Source organism: Mus caroli, unplaced genomic scaffold, assembly GCF_978045245.1.
Source record: "Mus caroli unplaced genomic scaffold, Mus_caroli_1 scaffold_9, whole genome shotgun sequence".
Taxonomy (NCBI): Eukaryota; Metazoa; Chordata; class Mammalia; order Rodentia; family Muridae; genus Mus; species Mus caroli.
In genome coordinates this window covers 61,028,955-61,055,003 of record NW_028227264.1, presented here as the reverse complement: position 1 = coordinate 61,055,003, position 26,049 = coordinate 61,028,955, and the positions used below count along the sequence as shown (strand labels likewise).

Below are 26,049 nucleotides of genomic sequence, written 5' to 3'. Positions count from 1 at the left end.
CCTGGAACTCACTTTGTAGAACAGGCTGGCCTCAAACTCAGAAATCCGCCTGCCTCTGCCTCCTGAGTGCTGGGATTAAAGGCATGCGCCACCACGCCTGGCTTTTAAAATTTGGCATTTCAGGCCTCAAAGACCAGGAGACCCAGGGGAACCTCCTGGTGGCTTGTGCAGCTTAATTCCATCACTCTTCAATCGCATAACATTTAAATTACGTACTCTTTATTTTCTGGTCTTTCTTTTTCTTTCTTTCTTTCTTTCTTTCTTTCTTTCTTTCTTTCTTTCTTTCTTTCTTTCTTTCTTTCTTTCTTTCTTTCTTTCTTTAAGACAGGGTTTCTCTGTAGCCCTGGCTGTCCTGGAACTCACTTTGTAGACCAGGCTGGCCTCGAACTCAGAAATTTGCCTGCCTCTGCCTCCCAAGTGCTGGGATTAAAGGCGTGCGCCACCGTGCCCGGCTACCCCCATCCCATCCTTAAACCATACTGTGCATATTTATCAGTGAGGTTTATTACATGTGTATGGGCATTTTGCTTCCATGCATGTCTGTATCGCATTGTGAGCCAGCATGTAGATGCTGGGAATCAAACCTGGGTTCTCTGGAAGAGCAGTTCTCTTAACTGCTGAGAAGGCTCTCCAACCCATATTTATAGGTCTTATAAAGATGTGTGTGTGTGTTGCTATCTCATCCAAATAAGGCCAGGTGAGGCAGTTTACACCTGCACTCCCAGCATCATGTGTCGTCCAGAAGTTTGAGTACTGCCTGTGAACACAGCATCTGAGTGAGCACTAGACATCCGAGGAGTGGTCCTGTGGTCATCCTTTCTTCCTTGCCCTGTGTCCTTTGTATTCATCTGTGGGGCTGCAGGTCAGGAGGAAGTTTCTCTGCTATCTGAATCTGAGGATGTAGAACCTGCACTGTGGAAAGAGACCAGGCAGCGGGAGACGGGAAAAAGGAGAGTGACGGTGGTGGATGGTCCCTGTAATTTTGGACCATCTGGGTAGAGTGACAAGAGAGTCAAGACCAATACACCATACATTATATTATTTAATAAAAAAAACCTTTTCAATTTGTTTTTGAGATTTGTTTACTCCGATTTTGTTTTATCCCTTTTAGCCCTGGCTGTCCTGGACTCATTTTTGTAGACCAGGCTGACCTCAAACTCACAGTTCCACCTGCCCTAGTCTCCCTAATGCTGGGATTAAAGGCATATGCCCAGCTTGTTTACTTGGGTCTTTGTTCTTTGTGTTTGAAGTCAGGGTCTCACAATGTAACCCTGGCCGTCCTTGAACTCATGGTGTAGATTCATTTGACTCTGCCTCCTGAGTGCTGCCATTCAAGGCCTGCACCATTATGCCTGACTTGATGCTAGGTTTAAATTTATCAAGGACAACAATAAACAAAACTACAAATATGACATAGGAGATATGTGGAGGTCAGAGGTCAATTCATGCATTCAGTTCTCTGCAACATTTGTCACTGGAATGGAACTTGGGTCACCAGACTTGGATATAGTCACCTGCTGGATGTATGTAGTTCGGGTTGAACTAGAACTTCCTGAGCAGTGGGGGGTCATCTTGAACTGCTTTCCTGCCTCTGACTGCAGGTGTGGGCCGCCATGCCCTGTCTATGTCTTACATTAAATACTGAAAGTTTAGCATTGGGTCTCAAGGTATAAGTTACACTGTGAACCTCACAGGCTTCAGGTTTCTTGGGGTGAATGAAGCTCCCGTCGTACGTAGAGTGCATGTCTAGCACCCACAAGGCCCTGTTTGACCCCCAGAGTTAACATAAAGTGACACATGGTCACAGTCCCAGCATTTGAAGGCGCATTCTGGAGGTCCATGTTGCAGACCTGGGACAAGCGGCTGAGGAGCCTGTCTAACCAAAGAGCACCTGGCCTCTAGGTTCTCCCAGCATGCCTCAGCCCCTACCTGTTACAGGGCATGACTGGCATATCCCGTCCTTTACCCTGAATTTTCCAGCCTAGGTCCTGGGCTTTCCCCCATTTGGGACCCATGAACACATCTGAGAGCTGTCCCCAATAAACCTGCCTTTATACTTTAATTCAGCTTAAATTGGCTTATTTTGTCCTCAAGAACATTTATCAGCTTAGCAGTTCACCAGAGTCCTCATTCGTGCGCAGAGTTAGCTGAGTCGATTCTCAGCTAAAATCTGATAGTTTTTTTTTTAATTGATTACATATTGAAATCATAATTGAATGCACTGATTTAGAATGTGATTTAAATTAATTACAGGTTTTTCTGTGGGCCTCTGTAACTCTGTGCCTTTTGCCTTTGGTTTTTGAGGCATAGTCAGGTTGAATATCCTTTGCTGGTCTGGAATTGCCTATGGAGACCAGGCTATCCTCGGGCTTGTAGCTATCCTCTTCTCTTTGTCTCTGCAGTGAGGGATTACAATGTTGTGCCCTAAGGGTTTATTGTGTTTTGCTTTGAATTTTTGTGTCATGATCTTATTATATATCTTGGGCACGCCTTAAGCTCCTGGTAATCCTCCTGCCTCAGTCTGCATTCTGTTGGCTTGACAGGGATTTACCTCAGTCCTCAACTCTGAAAAGACTTTGAACATACTGCCTGTACAAAGGAGCAAGGGGAAACTTGGAGCTTCAGAAAACACTGTTTTTTTTTTTTTTTTTGTTAGTTTGTTTTTGATTTTGTTTTTGTTTTGTTTTGTTTTGTTGGGGATTCATCAACACTCTGAGCCAGGGCTTGTGCGTGAATATTTTGTGGAGCTTCTGTTCTTAGAAAGCAGGAGTGAGAAGGGCCCCAGTAGCTCCCTTAAGGGAACATTGGTAGAACTGGCTGGAAGCTGTACTGTAGAGGAAGTACAAGGGAATATATGGAAAAAGCAAACCTTTCAGGTTCCTTGTCCCGTCAGGCTCCTGCACCAGTTACCCGATGACTTCCAGGGTGGAATTTCAAGGAACGGGAATGCCATTGTGGGGGGGAGTGTGAGGACAAGACTTGTCAGTTGACAAAATCCTGGAATCCTGAGGACTGCTCAAGCCACATTTAAAAGGAAAATACGGTTTGGAATGTGTTTCTTAGTGGTGGAAACCCAGGGTTCCTTCCCAGCTCTGGAAAGTAAAATAAATAGTCTGGTCGCCTGACTCAACTCTAGTGTCAGCACTGGGTCACATAATATAATACAGTCTTGGGGCGGGAGGGTGAGGTGGGGCAGCCTGGCAAACATCCTGAGCCTTCCTTCAGCATCTAAATATAAACTGTGATTTATGGAGCTAGCACCGTTGAATTAGGTATCCCTGGCCCGCTCTAGCTCAGGCTGGGCTCTGAATTCTGCTCCCATTGTTGGCTCTGTGCACCCGGGTAGGTGTGACCTGGAGTTCCCTTCTTGAGTAGGGCTATGTTTTTCCAGTTATTGATTGTTGTGTTCAGAATGCCCTCATGAGCCTGTGAGATCAGCGATTGGAGGGAAGAGGCGGCTGGGTTCTCAGGACTTTGAGGCCACCTCAGCCTAAAGATGGATCATGTCTCGCATGTTGATATGGCCTTCAGTGACGTGTTTGGAATATAAGAGATTATACAGTTTCATAGGTACATACTTCAACACTTGTTTAAGTTGTTATTGTGTTTAAGTTCCGGGCATCCATAATGGACTCAGTGAGACTCAGCAGTCAGTCATTTAGGGTTAAGGATGAAAAGAACCATGTTTTCTTGACTCCTCTGCCGAGCAGCAGCACCAGGTTGATGCCTTGCATCTCGCTGACTGAGCCACAGGAAGCATGGGTGACGTGCAGGCATCTCTCTTGATTTAGTCTTCCTCTCTTGTTTTTATCACATTTGGTTATGTACTTGTGTCTTGGCAAAGCCAGGCTCTCTCAGCAAGCAGCTCTGCCTGGCAAGCAAGCCATCTTGACGGCACTAGGTTCCATTGAATGCATAGGTCTTATAACTGGTTTGTGTGGCACTGATTTTACAGTGGTTGAGAATTTCCATTGGTATCAGCAGAGAGATGAGTCCCCTTGTTCTTAAAAACTTGATCAAAGTCTTGAGGAATGCCTAGAAACTATGTATGGAGCCCAGGCTAGTTTGAACTCTTAGGGATGGTCCTCCTGCCTCCTTCCAGAGTGCTAGGGTTACTGCAGTGTGCCACCATTCATGGTTTAAAGAAATTTGCATGAAGAGGGAAGTCAGTTGATACAGATCTGAGCGCTCAGGAGTACTTTGTTTTTGGGGGTGGAGGGTGTAAGCATCCTCTAACAAAGCTGTGATGGCTTAGCCTTAGCGGGCACTCATGGTTTCAGAGGGTTGCCTTGTTTTTATATCTTTAGAGGCAATCCTCAAATAGTGTATGTTAGAAGGATTTTAATCCCTCTTTTAAAGTCTTACATCACCAAGCTAAAAAAAAAATGGATTTGCGTTGGGTAGGTAAGAAGTAAACATTAGAATAAAAAAGAAGAGTCTGGGGATGGTGAGATGGCTCTTCTGAAGGTCCTGAGTTCAAATCCCAGCAACCACATGGTGCCTCACAACCATCTGTAACAAGATCTGACTCCCTCTTCTGGTGTGTCTGAAGACAGCTACAGTGTACTTTTAATAAATAAACAAACAATCTTTAAAAAAAGAAGAGTCTGTAGTCAAGACTCCTGAGATCTTCAAGGTGACTCATTGCAGGTCCAGATGTGCTGGAGTCACCAGATTTGACGGTCACTAGGCTTGATGAGCCACGGAAGAACTAGGGTTTGCATGGGGAGTGCTTGTTTAGGCAGCGACTTTCTGCGTTGTTTGTTTTGTGTCTGTGAGCATGTGAATGTGGGGGCTGGAGGCACTGAGGTGTGGGATTCCTCCTGGAGTTGGATTTACAGGCAGTTGTGAACTGGGCACTCACTGATCATGAGTCCTCTGCAAGATCAGCACACTGCTGAACGCTGAGCCATCTTTCCAGTGCCTTCTGTGGGTTGTAAATCTCTCACTCGACTGCACTGACAGGCCGAGCAGATGCAAAGCTCCCTGGATGTAATGCACAGTACTTCTTGAGGGTGTTGCCGCTTCACCTCTCGAGGAATTTGTGGGAAACAATGCTCCTTAAAGCTTTGTTTTAGAAAGGATTTATCATGATCACCGCTGTGGATGGAGCCAGGGGCAGCGGCACAACTGAACTGTGTATTCTCAGTCCCCAACAGAGAACTTCCTTGTTTTAAGTGTTAGTTCTTTTTTAAAAGATTTGTTAATTTTTATCTATTATGGGTATGAGTATTTTGCTTGAATGTATTTAAAATGCACTGCATGTGTGCCTGGTACCAAAAGAGGATGGAAGAGGGATTGGATTCTTTGGATAAGTTACAAATGATTACAGACCATTAGGTCTCAAAAAATCTAGAGGTGGAAGAGGAGGAGGAGGAAGAAGAAATAATGATTGCCTTGGCGTGTAGATCAGTAGCAGAGCCCTTGCCATGCTCAAGACTCCAGTGCCTAGGTGCCCAGGTTTCTGTTTGGTGATAGACCACGTGCCTAGATATTCCCCAAGCCTATATGATCCTGGCCTGGTATCTCAGCAGTTGGGAAGCTGAGGCATGAATTTAGCCTAGGCTGCTGACATTTTAAAGCCTCACCTGGTTATTTATAATGTGAGGCCTTGTCTCATTCCCCCTCACCCCACCACCACTCAGAAATAAACAGAAAAAGTGGGTGCTTTTTACACAGTGCCATTTTTCTCAACAGAATTTTGACAAAAATTGGGCATCTATATAACTTATTCTATGATCAAGAGTTGAACAAGTTGGGCTGGTTCAATGGATTCCAGCTTCAGTTCTGAGCACACACATAATGGCTCACAATACTCTACTTCCATTGATAGGGGTTCTGACCTTCTGGGCTCATCAGGTACATGCATCTAGGTACATACAAAATATGCAAATTATTTTTCAGAAGCCTTAATTCAGTATGTGCATAAATGTAATATACTAGTTGCTAGTCATAATGTATAGTAATTTGACTGTAATTATACTAGGGGACCAAGAGGGTCATAGCCGTATAGTTACACGTTCAACACTAAATATATAGCTAAAATCTCCATGGTAAGTAGTATAGTAGTGTAGATGAATGAACTACAATTACACTTAACAAAGTGAACAGAACTCACCAGCATCGTAGTCAGTGAAAGGAAGTCACATAAAACATGATGCTAATCTCAAAGAACAAAAGATTTGCAGGCTGACTGATGCTGAGTCCGTCCGTGGCTGGGATGTGGTCACAGGGATAGTTGAACATGCTGCCCGCTTAGGATTTGCACCACACCCCAATCCTTGGTGACTCTGGGCACTGAGCCCAGCCCCACACATCCTTTGTAGTGTTGCCTACTGGGCTGAAGGGTTATTTACTATTACTTGATTCATTGGCTGTCTCTCTCTATGTAGCCCTGGCTGGCCTGCACCACACACACTGTATAGACCAAGTTGACCTCAGACGCAGAGGTTTGCTTGCCTCTGGCTTCCTGGGATTGCAGGTTGAACTACTATGCATAATTTAAATGGGGGTAGGGGAGCCTGGGGATGAGGTCCAGGACTTCACACATGCTTTTTTGAATTATGGGATTCCAGATAGGCATAGCCGACCTCACTGGTAATCCCAGGACTGAAACCGAGTCTGGAGCATTCCTGCAAAGTCCAAGTCATCTTAGGTACATAGCGGGAGCCTAGCAACAACAACAACAGCATCTCATTGTAGACATTCAGTGGGTGGTGGAGTAACCTCTGTGCTTCCTTTACAGACAGACTTTAACAACAAACCAGTAAATGGCCCCAAATCAGAGTCCATGGACTGCAGTAGACGTGGTCATGGGGAAGAAGAGCAAAGGTTGGATTTGATCACACATCCCCTTGAAAATGTAAGGAAGAATGCAGGCGGCATGACGGGAATTGAGGTGGAGAAGTGGGCGCCAAACAAGAAATCACACTTAGCAGAGGGTCAAGTCAAGGGAAGCTGTGATGCCAATTTAACCGGGGTAGAAAATCCCCAGCCCTCTGAAGATGACAAGCAGCAAACCAACCCTTCTCCGACATTTGCCCAGACCATAAGGAACGGCATGAAAAATGTACACTGTTTACCCACTGACAGAGACCTTCCGCTCAACAAATTGAATCATGAGGAATTTAGCAAGGTGTTGGGAAATAATTCCTCTAAACTGCTGACTGATCCCTCAAACTGCAAGGATGCCATGAGTGTCACCACCTCCGGGGGGGAGTGTGATCATCTCATGGGGCCAAGGAACACCCTGCTCTTCCAGAAGCCTGACTTGAACTGCAGGTCTGGTGCAGAACCCACCATCTTTAATAATCACCCTAATACACACAGTGCTGGGAGTCGACCTCACCCTCCTGAGAAGGTACCCAACAAAGAACCCAAAGATGGCTCTCCGGTTCAGCCAAGTCTTCTATCCCTAATGAAGGACAGGAGATTAACGCTGGAACAAGTGGTAGCCATAGAAGCTCTGACTCAGCTCTCAGAAGCGCCCTCAGAGAGCTCCTCCCCATCCAAGCCAGAGAAGGATGAAGAAGCGCATCAGAAAACGGCTAGTCTGCTTAACAGTTGCAAGGCTATCCTTCATTCGGTGAGAAAAGACCTCCAAGACCCAAACGTTCAAGGAAAGGGCCTTCACCATGACACTGTTGTCTTTAATGGCCAGAACAGAACATTCAAGTCACCTGATAGTTTCGCTACTAACCAAGCACTTATAAAATCACAAGGATATCCAAGTTCACCTACAGCTGAGAAGAAAGGCATTGCTGGTGGGAAAGCTCCCTTTGATGGTTTTGAGAATTCACATCCATTACCCATAGAAAGTCACAATCTTGAAAACTGCAGTCAGGTAATAAGCTGCGATCAGAATTTGAGTTCCCATGACCTATCATGCCAAGATGCACCCTACAGTCAAATTGAAGAAGATGTCGCAGCACAATTGACCCAACTTGCATCCACGATTAATCACATCAACCCCGAGGTCAGGAATGCTGAAAGTACACCGGGAAGCCTTGTTGCAAAGAACACAAAGCAAAAACACAGTCAGGAGAAACGCATGGTACAACAGAAGCCACCTTCTAGTGCACAAACTAAACCCAGTGTACCATCAGCAAAGCCAAAGAAGACCCAGAAAAAGGCAAGACCAACCCCACACACAAACAAGCGGAAAAAGAAACCCCCAGCCCGAAGCTCTCAAGAAAATGATCAGAAGAAGCAAGAGCAGCTAGCTATAGAGTATAGTAAGATGCATGACATTTGGATGTCATCTAAGTTTCAAAGGTTTGGCCAGTCTAGTCCACGTAGTTTTCCTGTTCTGTTGAGAAATATTCCTGTCTTTAACCAAATATTAAAGCCCGTGTCTCAGAGTAAAACACCCTCACAACATAATGAGTTATTTCCTCCTATCAATCAGATAAAATTCACAAGAAACCCTGAATTGGCAAAGGAGAAAGTGAAGGTTGAACCATCAGATTCTCTGCCAACATGCCAATTCAAGACAGAATCCAGTGGGCAGACATTTGCAGAGCCGGCAGATAATTCTCAGGGACAGCCCATGGTGAGTGTCAATCAGAAAGCTCACCCTCTGCCCCAGTCCCCGCCATCTAACCAGTGTGCTAATATAATGGCTGGTGCTGCCCAAACACAGTTTCATCTAGGCGCTCAAGAGAACCTGGTGCATCAGATACCACCACCGACGTTGCCTGGTACCTCCCCTGACACACTCTTGCCAGACCCAGCATCAATCCTCAGGAAAGGGAAAGTGTTACATTTTGATGGAATTACAGTTGTTACGGAGAATCCTGAAGCTCAACCATCAAGCAATGGACCACTGGGTCCCACCACAGACAGTGCACAGTCAGAATTTAAAGAGAGCATCATGGACTTACTTAGCAAGCCTGCAAAAAACCTGATAGCTGAACTGAAGGAACAGGAAGCTGCACCCTGTGACTGTGGTAAGTACTTACTGGTGTGGGTGTTTTCCCGATTCATCTTTTGGGTGTTGGTGTTGGGGGGTTGTCGTTGGCTCTTTCTAGTTGACCTGAGATGTACTAAGTAATTCCGTTCTTGTTTTATTTTGAAATCTTATTTATTCTACTCAGACTGGGGAAAGAGGTAAACTCTTTCAAGTGGCAAAAGTTTGCAGTGGTTCATTTTCAGGACTAAGAGAGAATTGCCTTTGCTTAGTCACCTTTGCTTCTGTTCTATCCATATCAAATACAGTTCAACCTAGAAGGTGCATAGACAGACCGTAAAGTCACGCACAGCCGCAGTGATGGCGAGCGAATCCACACCTTCTGCATCTTGGGCTAGGAAAGGTGTGCCCACAGGGGGAGATTCTATAGCCTGGCTGCTGAGGTGGTTGATCTGGGATATAATCTTGCTTACTAAAGATTTCATGGGGGTTACGGAGGTGTCTCAGCAGGCAAAGCATTTGTACGACCCTGCCCCCATGAGTTCTATGTCCAGGAGCTGTGATAAACAGTCTCGCATCTCCACACATATGACAGGAATAATAAAATATCTCTTTAATTAAAATGATTTGTAAATTTTGTTCTGGAAGGGCTGCTTTCTGTTGTTTTTGAGAGGATGTGGTGGCACCTGTCATTGCAACTGAATGAGGGAGAAGGGTTTTGACTCTAGCCTCTATTTTCTAGTTAGAATGTGCATTCCTCCAATACAAACAAACAAACAAACACGGAGAGGGGCTAGAGAAATTTCTGAGCAGTTTAAGGCTTGGGCAGGACACAAGTTCAGTTCCCATCCGTGTCTCCAGTAGCCCACAACCATCATCTGTACCTCCTCCACCCTAGAAGATCCTCCTTTCTTTCTTTCTTTCTCTTTCTTTCTTTCTTTCTTTCTTTCTTTCTTTCTTTCTTTCTTTCTTTCTTTCTTTCTTTCTTTCTTTCTTTTTTTTGTTTTGTTTTTCGAGACAGGGTTTTTCTGTATAGCTCTGGCTATCCTGGAACTCACTCTGTAGACCAGGCTGGCCTCGAACTCAGAAATCTGCCTGCCTCTGCCTCCCAAGTGCTGGGATTAAAGGCATGCGCCACCACGCCTGGCTAAGATCCTCCTTTCTCTACTGGTCACTACAGTCATGCAGACTTGCACAGACTCCTCCCCACCCTCCAGACAGGGTTTCTCTGTATAACCCTGACTGTCCTGTAACTCTCTGTAGACCAGGCTATCCTCAAACTCAGAGACTCTCCTGCCTCTGCTTCAGTGCTAGGATTAGGGCATGTGCAGCTGCCACCATCACCACACAGTGATATATTTCTGTAAAGGTGTAGGAGCTAGAAAAATGTTTCAGAGGTTAAGAACAAAATAAACACAGAAAAAGAAGAGAGTACAGATTCTGTTCTTGAAGTTTATCTGCCTCATCAAACCCCTTATTACAAAGTGGGCTTTATAATATATATATACTGACTGGATGTCTTCAGTGTAGGTTTAGTTATTAAAGTGCACAGATGTCAGGGATGGCCCAAATTCTCAAGATCTGCTTGAACCAAAGGGAATGAGTATTTGTCCTACTAGATGGAGGCTTTTTGAGAGTGGCTTGCTAAATGAGAGCTGCAGGCTGGGGGTGTAATTGACTGGAAAGGATGGAGGTGGTGGTAGAGACTCATCTGTGGCCACTTAGAAAGTTCAAAATCAGAATTAACACACACACACACACACACACTTCTTGATTGAGAGAACATCCACACAGAGTTGTAGAGTAGGACTGTCTTACTTAACTAGACCCTCGGCAAATAACCTCTACCTGCCATTTCTTTTAAAGCTTAACATTACAATAAATTACTTTTCTATATATCTTTTTGAAGTGAAAAATAGATTTTCATTAAAAATAAAAAATAAGAGCCTGTGTATTTCTGGGCTGATCTAGGTTTTGGAGTGTGGGGTTATCAGGTTCTCCATACAAGGTCACACAAAGACGGGCCAGGCAGCCCGTTACTGATCACGGAATGCTATGCCATGCGTTCGGGTCAGTGGTTCTCAACCTGTGGGTCTTGACCCCTTGGATCAAACTTCCCTTTCACAGGGATGCCTAAGACTATCAGAAATATCAGATATTCATTACATTCATAACTGTAACAAAATTATAGTTTATAAAGTAGCAATGAAAATAATTCCACACCAGGCGTGGTGGCGCACGCCTTTAATCCCAGCACTCGGGAGGCAGAGGCAGGCGGATTTCTGAGTTGGGGCCAGCCTGGTCTACAAAGTGAGTTCCAGAACAGCCAGGGCTACACAGAGAAACCCTGTCTCGGGGGAAAAAAAAAAAAGACTTCCATGGCTGGAGGCCGCCCTAAAATGAGGAACTGTATTATTACAGCATTAGGAAGGTTGAGAGCCACAGTTTTAGGTGATGTTTTTTCTGTGTTCTTAAACAGACAAACAAAAATTCCGGGTATCTGAGTAACATCACTGTAGCTGAGGGTCTTGCTTTCAGGATGGTATCAAATAGTCAAATAGAATAAGCCATTTCTGGGTCAGTGCTTGTCAAAATTAGCAGTATTGATATACTAAACCTAATCCTGCTGTGTGTATTTTTTCACAGTATCCCTGGCCCCTTTCCATCAGATGGAAGCCAGAGTGAATGCTCATATCTATACTTGATAGACCCCAAAGTAACCGAAACTATTGCCAAATGTCCCTATGGTCAGAATTACCCGATTCTAAATCACTAGCAAAAGTACAGTCTCTTCCACATGTCTTGCTGAAAAATCGACTGGAGAGATGATTCAGTAGTTAAGAGCACTTGGTGGTCTTCCAGAGGACCCAGGTTCAATTTCAAGCACCCACACAGAAGCTCCTAACCTTTTATAGCTTTCATTCCAGTGGATCCAACACCTTCACAGGCGTCTGCACTCCTGAGTGCATGTCCACATGCAAACATACAAACCTACAGATAATTAAAGTAAGGACTGGGGTTGCTTTGGGGTCATCTCTTGCTTTTTCTTTTTTTAAAGACTTTTTTTTAAAAAATATGAGTACACCATTGCTCTCTTCAGACACACCAGAAGAGGGCGTCAGATCCCATTACAGATGGTTGTGAGCCACCATATGATTGCTGGGATTTGAACTCAGGACCTCTGGAAGAGCAGCCAGTGCTCTTAACCGCAGAGCCATCTCTGCAGCCTCCAGCTTTCTGGTTTTTTTAATTGCAAATATTCTCCTGCTTGCTCTAATGTGTCCACTCCCCCCCGGCCCCAACCCCAACTCGAACCGCATCACTAGCAATTCTACTGGCTACAGCCTTGTATGTGCTAGGGAAACACTCCACGTTTGAGCTACATTCCATCTTGAAACCAGAAAATTGACTCGTAAAAACACCATGGCCAGAAAATATATAAAATACAGAGAGGCCAAACTAAATATACTATTCCCAAATTCAAAACAAACAGGATGTGGAGGTGTGTGCCTTGTAGACATTTAAGGATAGCCTGGACTAAGATATTATAAGAGTTTTCCTCAGCAATGTGTTTGAAGGATAGCCTGGGCTACGAAGCATGACTGATTTCCTGTTGTCCCATTCCCATAGTGTCTCCAGCTCTTTTTTAGGACGCAACATCATTGTTAGTTTAACTTATCTACATTCACAGAACTTAGGTCTTTACACACTTTCCAGGTGGACCTTTTGTTGTGCATTTTTAACAGGACATTAGTTAGTATATAAGGCAGGCTGGTCTTGACCCCTAAAACTGTCTTCCAGTTCTCCTTCCCAGGCATTGGGGTTACAGCTTTGCACTCCCTTGTTTTTGACTGTTGGAGGCTGGCCTCAGACTCATTGTGTAGTCCAGGCCCCACACCCCTCCACCTTCCAGATACGTGAATATGCACACTTTAACGTTCTGTTCTGCCTTTAAAAATTGCAGTGATACTAAACGTGTCTAGTTGTGGTTCTAAGCACTATTGCATTTACCACTAACTGATTCCCTTCGTGCAGGTGTTAAAGTTCTGTCTTTTGATAATACCAATAATTGTAAAGTGTAACTTCCTGGTACATGTTTCCGATGAGTACGTAGTTGTGCACATGTAGTAGGGTGAATTGTTACCAGACTCACTTTCAGTAGGGTACGGAAGCTAAGCTTCTCAGACTAGTGCTCTTCCTTAACGTTGTTATAGAAACCTACAAACGCTGGAGAGGGAGCCAGGTGTGAGGCCAGTGGCGGCAGGAGTGTCAGGTTCAAGGCCATCCTTGGATACCTAGTGAGAGTGTCTTGAGGTTCTACTAAGACCTCATCTTACTAAGTTTAGTCTTATTAATAAAAAAGCTAGAAGATGGAAGAATAAATACACCCCCCCCCTTAAATTTTTGGTCTCTCCTCTGACTGCTAGAAGAAATAAGAGCCAGAAGTCCAATGCCAGCCCCTGTTTGTCTTATACGTTAAAAGTTGAAACTAATCCAAACAAAGAGAACAAAGCCCCTGTGGTATTTGTAAAACTGGGTCTAATAATCTGATTCCTTCCACAGATGGAGGTACACAAAAAGAAAAAGGCCCATATTATACACACCTTGGGGCAGGACCAAGTGTGGCTGCTGTCAGGGAGCTCATGGAGACTAGGTGAGGAGCTCTACTTCCTGCTAACCCATTCTTCCCGGTGGGCCTGGCTCAAGGCAGAGAAAAGGGCTTGGAGTGGTCCTGAGGTGAATGAAGACGGTCAGGAGTGTGAGTTGGATGGTTCTTAGGGCTCAATAGGCCCGGGTCCTCCTGAGTCCTCCCAGGAGCGGGGCCCTGGAGACATGCCCTCACACGGCAGGCCTATCTGATCAATCAGGAAGAGTGTTTTCCTACTACTGTACAGTGATAGAAAGAGCTGAGATGACTCCCACCCATGCTTTAACCCTAACTCGCCCGTCTTCCGAGGCTTGTGTTGAGGTCAGGCTATTTTTATTTAGAGTGACCCTTATGTAAACAATTGGGTAACGAAATCAGTCTGCCACGTAACTGCTGGCTTTTAGCCAATGTAAATGACAACTGTTTCTTCTTCTTCTTTTTTTTTTTAAAAAACCTGATTCATGTGTATATTCAATGCGTTTAGATGTGAAAGCATGGAGACTTCGAGTTCGGATTGTCACTAATTAGTTCCACCCCATACTGTGTTCTGTACCAGGTTTGGCCAGAAGGGGAAGGCAATCCGGATTGAGAAGATAGTGTTCACGGGGAAGGAAGGGAAGAGCTCTCAGGGCTGCCCGGTCGCCAAGTGGGTGAGTGCCGCCAGCAGACTTCGCTTTTCTTTTACTTTAGAAAATGGATTTTTCCAGGACATTAAATTAGAAGGTTTTGCTTTGCAAAGATGGAGACCAGAAAACTTCCCATGCCCACAGGGAGATGATAAAGAAGCTGAGGGTCTTTCCTGGGTTTTTGATTTCCTAGGTAGGGTATTTAAACACAACGCCCTTCAAACACACTCAGTAAAGGTAAAAACTCCAGTTCTCCCTCAGGGTCTCCCAAGGATCACACACTTCCTCAGGCACATGGAGTGACATTATAGTCACTGCGTGCTTTACCTTTCCTCAGTGTATTTGCTGTCTAATGAGTAAGTATATGTCAACAGGTTTTCTTCTCCTCTGCATAAGACCCTACCTATTTGGGGAACAAGAGCCTCTTTCTTTCTTTCTTTCTTTCTTTCTTTCTTTCTTTCTTTCTTTCTTTCTTTTTTTTTTTTTTTTGAGTTTTTTGAGACAAGGTTTCTCTGTGTAGTCCTGGCTGTCCTGGAACTCACTCTGTAGACCAGGCTGGCCTCAAACTCAGAAATCCGCCTGCCTCTGCCTTCCAAGTGCTGGGATTAAAGGTGTGCACCGCCACTACCTGGCATAAGAGCCCTTCTTAACAGACAAAAAGCAAGTACAAAAAGGGGAAAGGAACAATAACAACAACAAAAAGTAAGGCAACAGCCACCAACTCTCCATCCTTCATTCATCCTGGAGGTCACACAGTACAGGGAGAGAACCAGGTCTCCCATCTTAATGTCTATGTGCTTAACACAGCGATGAAAAATAACGCTACAAGAGCCCACTGTCTGACTGAGAAGGCGATGGAAGAATGGTAGAGGGATGCCAGGTCTGGGGGGATTGTTATGGCCATAGTGAGTAGCTCAGGTTTGATCTGCTGCTGTGTATTGTAATGCTGTATACTGGTCCTGGTTGCCCCAGGGATGAGAGAATCCTCACAGTACACAAAGTGATGTTGTGTAACCTTGCTCCTTAATTTAAAACTATTGGTTGAATAAAGATACTGCAGCCTATAGCTGGGGTTGGGGGTCTGAGGAGAACCAGGAGGAGGAGATGAGGAGAGAAGACACCATGAGGGGGTTGGGGGATAAGCAATTATGAAAACATGGCCATGAGGGCTGTCCAGTTAGAGTTAAGAGCTGCCCAGATGGAACTTTGCAAGCTATAAGGCAGGGTTATCGGTAGGGAAATAGACAGTAATGGCTTAGAGGGTAGATGTCTGCCCAGCTCTAGTGTTTTAAAGGCTTATCATAAATATAAAAGTTTTGTTTCTTTTATCTGAGGACTGAATGAACAAAGGCGGGGTAGAAAACCCCTTATGAGATTAATAATTCTTATAATCGGGGCTGATGAGATGGCTCAGTGGGTAAGAGCACCCGACTGCTCTTCCAAAGGTCCAGAGTTCAAATCCCAGCAACCACATGGTGGCTCACAACCATCCGTAACGAGATCTGGCGCCCTCTTCTGGAGTGTCTGAAGACAGCTACAGTGTACTTACATATAATAAATAAATAAATCTTTAAAAAAAAATTCTTATAATCTATTCTGTATCTAACTGCAGCCTTTGAAACATCTTTGATAAGGATATGCTGTCTGGTTTCTAAGTAGAGTTTCTTTTAGGAATTAATTGTAAGTTCTTCTGCTACTGAATAGAGATCACTTTCAAAATGTAGAAGCTCTGAACAGAAAGAATTATTTTATCTTGTTCTCCTATAGTAGCAATCCAGTCTTACCTGTCTCTGTCTAGCCTTGTTTCCCTCTCGGGCAGCAGTATTGCACAGTCACTTGCAAGCACATTTGCTGAATGCAGCTCTAATTTCCCTGGCATTTTGTTTGGAGAGCTTGTGCCTTGTTGTTAGCAGGATAGAGAAGGCCATGCTCATCTTAAATTTAGATGGGTGTTTTATATAATCCAAACTCCGATCTTTATACATGTTCCACAAGAATTCTTTCTTCTTCCTCAATCAAACATCTCTCTAGTCTAGTTTTATTACTGCTATGGGGTATGACTGAGTTTGGCTGTAGAGTTTGAGCTAACTGAAATGTCAAAGTCATTAAGTCACCTTGCTTAGGCTCATACTCATGCCTATATGTGCCTGGCTGTCTTCAAGTCTGTCTTGAGGCTGTACCATTGTGCATGTCCCAAGAAGGCATCTCCTTGAGTATTACCATGGCAACAAAATGCAGAGCCTATGATATCTTTCTAATAACAATAGCGATCCATCTTAGGAACTGTTGTTCTATTGCTGTTGAGAGTCACTATGAGCGTGGCAAAGTCTTATTTATCTATCTATCTATCTATCTATCTATCTATTTATTTATTTAATGTAAGCACACTGTAGCTGTCTTTAGACACTCCATAAGGGAGCATCAGATTTCATTACAGATGGTTGTGAGCCACCATGTGGTTGCTAGGATTTGAACTCAGGACCTTTGGAAGAGCAGTCGGTGATCTTAACTGCTGAGCCATCTCACCAGTTCCTCCCCCCCGCCCCCCCCCCCCCCGTGGCAAGTCTTATAAAAGAAAACATTTAGTTGAGGCTGGCTTACAGTTTCAAAGACATTAACATCTTGGACTGTTGCTGGAACAGTAGCTAAGAGTTCTACACCCTGGTCTGTAGGCAGAGAGAAAGAGAAAGAGAGAGACTGACTCTGGACTTGCTATGGGCTTTTCAAAGCTCAAAGCTTGTCCTCAATAAGGTCACATCTCCTAATCCTTTCAAATAATGCGACTTCTTGGTGACCAAGCATTGGAATCTATAAGCCTGTTGGCAGCCATTGTCATTCCAACTACCACACCATTTTAGGGATTGGTGACTAAATCGAGGCAGAGAATGCCTGAGGGTAGGAGTTCCTGGTAACTAAGAAGGTATATTGCCAGTCCCACTTTAATTTAACAAGACACACTACCAGTGCTAAGTATGCCGATATGTTTTAAAAGCCATTAATTTATTACAGTGAGTCCTGGTGATGTTTGTGTTCCAGGGCACACATGTGGGTGTGCGCACACAACAGGAGCCTATGGAGGCATTTGCTTGGGTACTTCTAACACCTCCTTGAGACAGGAGACCTCATTGGCTAAGAGCTTGCCAATGGTCTCCAGATGCATTGCTTTCCCCACTTGCAATGTTGGGATCACAGGTGTGATGTCTCTCCTGATGTTTTACCTGGGTTCTGGGGCGTTGAACTCAGGTCCTCAACCATTTCTGCAGAAGATATTCTAGTGTATCTAATGGCAGAAACTATATTTTACTTTTTTCCAATTGAATTAAAATAGAATTTCATGGCTGGCCAGTGGTGGCAGGCACCTTTATTCCCAGCACTCAGGAGACAGAGGCAGGGAATCTCTAAGTTCAAGGCCAGCCTGGTCTGCAGAGCAAGTTAGGATAGCCAGGGCTGCACAGAGAAAGTCTGTTTCAAAAAACCAAAAATCGTTGGGTAGTGGTGGCGCAAGCCTTTAATCCCAGCACTTGGGAGGCAGAGGCAGGTGAACTCACACATCTCTGAGTTCGAGGCCAACTTGGTCTACAGAGTGAGTTCCAGGACAGAGTGAGTTCTACACAGAGAAACCCTGTCTTTGGAAAAACAAAAACAAACAAAACAAAACAAAACAAACAAAGCAGACTGAGCAAGTCAGTAAGCCTCTAGCCCCCTTGGCCTCTGCTTCACTTCCTGCCTCTGGCTGTATTTCCTGCTCTGGCTTTTTTTTTTTTTTTTTTTTTTTTTTTTTTTGGTTTTTCGAGACAGGGTTTCTCTGTGTAGCCTTGGCTGTCCTGGAACTCACTTTGTAGACCAGGCTGGCCTAGAACTCAGAAATCCGCCTGCCTCTGCCTCCCGAGTGCTGGGATTAAAGGCGTGCGCCACCACGCCCGGATTCGCTCTGGCTTCTCTTTTTTTTTTTAAAGATTTATTTATTATATGTAAGTACACTGTAGCTGTCTTCAGACACACCAGAAGAGGGAGTCAGATCTTGTTAAGGATGGTTGTGAGCCACCATGTGGTTGCTGGGATTTGAACTAAGGACCTTTGGAAGAGCAGTAGGGTGCTCTTACCTGCTGAGCCATCTCACCAGCCCCCGCTCTGGCTTCTCTTAATGATGGACTCTAACCTGTAAGCCAAAGGAATTCAGTTCTCCCAAAGTTGTTAGTCATGCTCTTTATCAGAGTAAGGAAATATATAATACCATAATAAATAATTGTTACTGTCATGGAACGGAATTAATAGTTGACAGATAAACCTTCAATGACTTAAACAAAAATGGATGCCAATATGATTATGGATACTTAGCACTAATGCTTCTGAAATGGCCAGATAAAATAAATCCAAGTATGGTGGCTGGGCTGACACTTGTAACACCATCGCTGAGGTACAAAGATTGGCAGCTGATTCTTGGTCCTGGTTGCTTTCAGTGTCTTGAGGAAGACAAGCAAAATATAAACTCAATCTTTTTTTTTGCTACAGAGGCTACTACTAATACAGAAATGAGAGCAGACAGGGATGGGAGCAAATATTTACAAATCATGTACCTCATAAAGGACTTCTAGATAAAAAGACAATAATCATAAAATTGAAGTTATACTTGTTTGGATTTCAGTCGCCTTTGTCACATACAGTACACCTAGGGTAGAAGCATGGCACTTCGCAGTGCCTTTAATGAAATGATTGTGCACCTTAAAGGCACCACACCCTGGAGGCAAGAACCGAACAGGAAAATAACAGAAAGGTTTTGGAGCTAGAGATGGGGGAATGGGTCAGGGAAAGAGGCTTAATCTGGTACACTGTGTGTTTGTATAAATGAAGCTTAGGACAGGGGATGCCTAAGAGCACTGGGTGTTTCTCCCGGGGACCACATCCAGTTCCCAGCAGCACACAGTGGGTCACAGTTGTCTGTGGCTCCAGGTCCTGCATATACAGGGTACTTTCCTGGGCAGTGGGCACATTTGTTGTGTTCATGTGGAGCAGGCAAACATGCAGGCAAAAACCCTCAGAGCCATAAGAATGGAGAGAGTAGTTTTTTTCTCTTTGTGTGTTTATGGTCGATCAGCTTAGTATGATCTCATTTTCTATAAGCACGGGGCATTTTCAAACACGTGACCCTCCTGCCTGAGCCTCCCAGAAACTATATTTGTAGACAGGGCCACTGTGAACAAATATATATAAGAAGGCGGTTTTGATTTGTCTGAATTTTTTCTTTTTTTAGCGAACCTTTTATTTGTGTGTGTGTACATGTTAGCATACATATGTGTATTAGTGTGTATGTTCATGCATACATGTATGCTAAAGAAGGAAACTTAACTTTTTTTTGGTTTTTCGAGACAGGGTTTCTCTGTGTAGCCCTGGCTGTCCTGGAACTCACTCTGTAGACCAGGCTGGCCTCGGACTCAGAAATCTGCCTGCCTCTGCCTCGAAACTTAACTCTTATAGTTGAATTTTACCCATCTTTCCAAGTCTAAACTTACTGATTTATTTGTTGTTTCAAAAAACTTTTTATTTTTTACTTGTTCCAGGACTTGGGAGGAGCTCTGGAGTGGTTACAAAGCTGGCTTGAGAATTTCAGGTGAAGGTCCTGAGGCTGGCTAGTGCAGAGCAGAGGAGGGGCCCCTAGAGGGCGGGGAGATGGTCTAGTTGTGCTTGAGTTGAGAATGAGCCGCTCAAAGAGATACACATGCAGAGACGATAGCTGGAGCGAGCGCTTCTGCGATGGATGTGCCACTCAAGGAGATATGCATGCTCAAAGAGATGCGCACGCAGAAAAGGTGGCCCAACCAGCATAAGAAGGGTGGTTGATCAGGTGATTGCCCATCTTCTAAATGAACTTTACTCGTTGTCTAGGAAATAATTGTTCAAGAAATCACAGAGATGAGGGTCTGGTTCAGGGTCTTCTCCAGTGCCAAGACAGCCTGACTTCTGCCAGTTTGCAGAAGTGGCCTACCCAGAGCCATGTATGTCATCCCGATCAAAACAGAAGCCCAGAGAGAGAGAGAGAAGTGGGTGAGGGAGGCCCTCAGGTACAGATTGACCAGGCAGTTCATGTCAGCCTCTGCTTTGATGGGATAATTTTGTTGGATCTGGGAAGTCCTTGGCTGACCCACAGTGGGAAGCTAAGCACAAAAAGACAGTGCTGGCTGGTCTTAGGAGCCAACAGCTGAGAAGATGGTCTGGGAGGTTGTGACTGGAGAGACTGATTATAAGGCAACCGAGAGCTAATGAAGAGGGAGTCCCCGGGTCTGTTCCTCCAAAGACACAGATCTACCCGACCTCTGATCTAGATTGACTTTTTTTTTTTTTTTCCTTTTTTTTTTTTTTTTTTTGGTTTTTCGAGACAGGATTTCTCTGTGTAGCCCTGGCTGTCCTGGAACTCACTCTGTAGACCAGGCTGGCCTCAAATTCAGAAATCCACCTATCTCTGCCTTCCCAGTGCTGGGATTAAAGGCATGTGCCACCATGCCAGGCTTAGATTGACTTTTTTGATGAGTGCCTTCACTTAACTTTTTTTTTTTTTAAGATTTATTTATTTATTTATTTATTTATTTATTTATTTATTTAATGTAAGTACACTGTAGCTGTCTTCAGACGCACCAGAAGAGGGCATCAGATCTCATTATGGGTGGTTGTGTGAGCCACCATGTGGTTGCTGGGATTTGAACTTTGGACCTTCGGAAGAGCAGTCGGGTGCTCTCACCCACTGAGCCATCTCACCAGCCCCCACTTAACTTTTTGACTACTTAGAAGCTGTAACTTCATCCATCATTAGTGGGAACAGTTCCTTTACTTTGGAAGAATTCAGATAATCCTATCTGTCTCAACATATTTTCTCAAAGGAAACACAAACAGATTTACACAAAATGTGTATGTAACCGTCTACCAAGAACCAGATTGTCAAAGGGATGGGAACCAGTGTTCATCAACACAGGAATGAAGCAATAAAGTGTGGTTTATTCCTACCATGAACTATTATTAATCAATGAAAATGAATCCAATGATGTTAAAGCGCTCTCTGGCCTGCAACTCACTACCATCAGGCTAGCCCCAAACTTAAAGATACAGCTTAGATAGAGGTCCTCGCCGAGAGGGCTACCTTAGATAGAGGTCCTAGCCCCTGAGGGAATTTTAAAATCACCTCTCTACCTATTTAGTTGTGGTTTGAATATTGAATCCAAGACCTTTCTATGTGCCAGACAGATGCTACTGAGATCCATGCACACACACACTTAAAAATATTTGCTTATAGCTTTCTGGTGGTAGTGCACTGTTTAATCCTAGCACTTGGGAGGCAGGGGATAGGCAAAGCCTGGTCTACAGAGTTCCAAGACAGCAAGGGCTACACAGAGAAACCTTGTCTCGGGGAGAAAAAAGTATATTATTCCAGAACTGGAAATCAGGAATTGTACACACTATAGACAAGTGTGCTTAACTGAGGTTTGTCTCCATCCCTCAGACTGAGGGATAGAGGTGAGTGTGCTCACTGGACTCTTTCTCAATCAATAAAAGGATACAGTGGTGGCAGGGAGGAGCTGGAGAGGCCAGCCTGGTCTACAGAGTGAGTTCCAGGACAGCCAGGGCTACACAGAAAAACCCTTCTCGAAAAACCAAACCAAACCAAAACCAAAAACGAGCACTGACTGATTTTCCAGAGGTCCTGAGTTCAATGCCCAGCAACCACATGGTGGCTCACAACCTCTGTAACAGGATCTGATGCCCTCTTCTGGTGTGCCTGAAGACAGCAACGATGTACTCACATAAAATAAATCTTTAAAAAGAATAAAATGGTAATTGTGTGACATGCAAAGTACATCTCTAGACTGTTACCTGTGGAAACAAGAACACTGGGCACGGAGGTTCAATCCTCATCTCAGTACGCAGGAGGCTGAAGTTGAGGATCCCAAAGACTGGACAAGCTTGTACTCTGCAGCCAGGCTCAGGCTCCAAAATCCTAGCAGAATGCGAGATATTTTGAAGAATGTTAGTTTCATAATGCATAGTGCATTTTACGAAACCTAAGGCTTGTTTTTGGCTTGGTGCGTGTAGGAAGGGTGACTGTGTGAATCTGTCCCTAATGTGAATGGCAGGGGAGGACCACACATGCCTTCCTACCACATTGTCTCCCCCACCTGCCTCTGTTCTGCAGTGCCCTGGTTAAAGGAACACAAGACTGTGCTTAGTTTTTTGGTGCTTGGTGAGGATTTGATTGAACTCATGTTCTATGTATGCAAAGTAACCATGGTGGCTTCGTAAGTCCTGTGCCCCAAAACAGGCAGGCAGGCAGGCAGACAGACAGACAGACAGACAGACAGACAGACAGATAGATAGATAGATAGATAGATAGATAGATAGATAGATAGATAGATAGATAGAGGGTGCTTAGGAAGTACGAACAAACTTTAGACTTTGGGGTAACATTTTTCTTCTCTGAAAGTCACATTGCCCTTTGGCTTCTACAGTTTACAAGCTGGCACATCCTTTGAGGTACAAAATACTGATTTGAATTTCACTTTCTCAATTTTAAGACAGTCTCATAGCTCTGGTTGGCCTAGCTCAGCCTTGGGTTTCTCCTGCTTTATCCTCAAATTGCTGGCATTTGCCTTAATGTAGGCTCCGACGGTTTGGTCACACACAACATTTTCTTTCTGATTAATAGTATCAACTTTGATACTATTTGAAATGTAACTCCACTAGACTCTGTGGTTTTTAATTATTTGTTTAACAAGTGTTTGTGCTGTTCTGAGCTGTACTCAGTTATTTCAGTAGGGCGGAAGAACCTGAAACAGCAGGGAATATTCTCTGTATTATTAGAGAATGGCTAAAGAAACTTGTAAGTATGAGCCTGTAATTACTGGGAGCTGATACTTGGTTTGCTTTTTTTTTTTTTTTTTATTTCTTTATTACGTATTTTCCTCAATTACATTTCCAATGCTATCCCAAAAGTCCCCCATACCCCTCCCACTTCCCTACCCACCCATTCCCATTCTTGGCCCTGGCATTCCCCTGTATTGGGGCATATAAAGTTGCAAGTCCAATGGGCCTCTCTTTCCAGTGATGGCCGACTAGGCCATCTTTTGATACATATGCAGCTAGAGACAAGAGCTCCGGGGTACTGGTTAGTTCATCATGTTGTTCCAACTATAGGGTTGCAGATCCCTTTAGCTCCTTGGGTACTTTCTCTAGCTTCTCCATTGGGAGCCCTGTGATCCATCCAATAGCTGACTGTGAGCATCCACTTCTGTGTTTGCTAGGCCCCGGCATCGTCTCACAAGAGACAGCTATATTTGGGTCCTTTCAGCAAAATCTTGCTAGTGTATGCAATGGTGTCAGCGTTTAGAAGCTGATTATGGGATGGATCCCTGGATACGGCAGTCTCTAGATGGTCCATCCTTTCATCACAGCTCCAAACTTTGTCTCTGTAACTCCTTCCCTGGGTGTTTTGTTCCCAATTCTAAGAAGGGGCACAGTGTCCACACTTTGGTCTTCATTCTTCTTGAGTTTCATGCGTTTAGCAAATTGTATCTTATATCTTGGGTATCCTAAGTTTTGGGCTAATATCCACTTATCAGTGAATACATATTGTGTGAGTTCTTTTGTGATTGTGTTACCTCACTCAAGATGATGCCCTCCAGGTCCATCCATTTGGCTAGGAATTTCATAAATTCATTCTTTTTAATAGCTGAGTAGTACTCCATTGTGTAAATGTACCATAATTTCTGTATCCATTCCTCTGTTGAGGGACATCTGGGTTCTTTCCAGCTTCTGGCTATTATAAATAGGGCTGCTATGAACATAGTGGAGCATGTGTCCTTTTTACCGGTTGGGACATCTTCTGGATATATGCCCAGGAGAGGTATTGCTGGATCCTCCGGTAGTACTATGTCCAATTTTCTGAGGAACCGCCAGACTGATTTCCAGAGTGGTTGTACAAGCTTGCAATCCCACCTTGGTTTGCTTTTTTTTTTTTTTTTTTTTTTTTTTTGGTTTGGTTTTTCGAGACAGGGTTTCTCTGTATAGCCCTGGCTGTCCTGGAACTCACTTTGTAGACCAGGCTGGCCTCGAACTCAGAAATCCACCTGCCTCTGCCTCCCGAGTGCTGGGATTAAAGGCGTGCGCCACCGCGCCCAGCTCTTGGTTTGCTTTTTAAGTAACCCATTTCTGCAAAAAGCCCAAACTCACAAATTATGTATATCTTTATTTGTATGTTTCTGTGTACGTTGGGATGTGGTCTCGTGCAGCAATGCCTGTGCATCTGCTTGAACTCCTGATCCTCTTGTCCTACCCCTAAAGTCTGATTAGGTGTTCAGATTACAGGTTTGTCCCCACCACACCCAGCTCCTTGTGTAGCTGGTAGCCCTTACAGGTCTCTGTGTCTCTGCTTCCTGCATTAACCTCTGTGTGATAGCACCGGTGTGTGATTGGTCACTTGCTTCCACTCCATTCCCTGATAGAATCCCTGCTAGGGCTAGGAGACAGAGAGGTGGGAGGGCGTGCTCTGTAACTGCGGGTGCCTGACTTTTGGCCCTATGTTCCAGCCGGAGGTTTGTTGATACTAAAAAGCTTGTGGTAGTTATTTGCTAATGCTGCAGTTTTCATGTGTGACGTGCCCAACGTTCCGTGTCTTCCTGTTTTGATCGTTTGTATCTTTTTAATTTTAGCCTTTCTATTGGGATTTCTTTTACCTTCATGTTTGTGAAGGTGAGATATATATTTGTTGTTTTTTCCTTTGTGGCACTAGGATCACACTTAAGGCCCGGTGCATGCCAATCAAGCCCTTGGCTACTGTGATAGGCCTCCAGGTAGTTTAGACGCTCTCCTTGGCTGGCTAGAGACCAGTTATCCTGGGATTAAATGTGTATGCCAGAAAGCCTAACTTTATGTTGGTTCAGGGAATCTAACTCAGGTGTCCATATGTGCTGAATCTCCATGCTGGTCCTTCTCCTATGATACATACCATAAATTTTTATATATGTACCTTTTCATATCATATATGTATAAATTTTACTTTTATTACTAGTGTGTCAGTGGGTGGCTGAGTGCTGGGGTATATATGTCAGGGTGCATACATGTTCTCTAGAAGAGAGTCACAGACAGCCAGTGCTCTGCACCAAACTCCTGCACTCTTTTGCCCTTGTGTTTTTGTTTTTTTGAGATAGGGTGTCACTGCGTAGTGCTGGCTGGCCTGGAACACTTAATGAAGAACAGGTTGGCTTCATCACACCTCTGCCCTCCAAATGCTATGATTAAAGTCATGCCCCCCACATCTAGCTGACAGTCTTGGCGGCAGGCTCAGAGGAAAATGGACTTCCTCCTTATTCCACCTCCTGTAGACAGCTAAATAGTGCCATTTATTGAAAGAATTACTGTTATTTGGTTGAGACAGGATCTCCTATATCCTAGGCTGGCTTCAAACTAGATGTCTAGCCTGGGACAATCATGAACTTCTGCTCCTCTTGACCCTACCTCAGGGCTGCTCGGATTGCAGTCACGCATGCATTTCTTTGTGCTGGGTTTGTGCTGGACCGAGCACAGAGATAGAGACTGGTTGGTACTCCATTAGCTGAGCTCTGCCCCAAACGAGAAGTGTGGGATCGTGTTCTCCCTGGATCATTCCAGTTCTGTTAACTTGGAAGAAACGTTTTAAAAGTCAGACAATTCCAGTCAGGCAGTGGTGGCTCATGCCTTTAATCCTAGCACAAAACAAAACAAAAAATCAGACAATTCATAGAGTTTTGTTTGGGACTCCATGAGATCCAGAGAGTCCCACTACTGTGGTAGCTACATTTATTTCTTTGCCCTTTAGTATTCTGACAATTTACACAGCTCCTAAGTGA

At 44.3% G+C, this 26,049-nt stretch overlaps 1 protein-coding gene across 4 annotated transcripts in view; it reads left to right on the top strand.

Annotated features, from left to right (window-relative positions):
• The window catches only part of Tet1 (tet methylcytosine dioxygenase 1), a 69,392-nt gene that overhangs the window by 32,606 nt on the left and 10,737 nt on the right, over positions 1–26,049 (top strand). For all 4 annotated transcript variants that reach the window (XM_021175119.3, XM_085842845.1, XM_021175118.3 and 1 more), the window contains exons 3-5: positions 6,746–8,948; positions 13,472–13,562; positions 14,113–14,206. In XM_021175119.3, the coding sequence (XP_021030778.1) occupies positions 6,746–8,948; positions 13,472–13,562; positions 14,113–14,206 (2,388 nt within the window). The remainder of the gene's footprint in view (positions 1–6,745; positions 8,949–13,471; positions 13,563–14,112; positions 14,207–26,049) is intronic.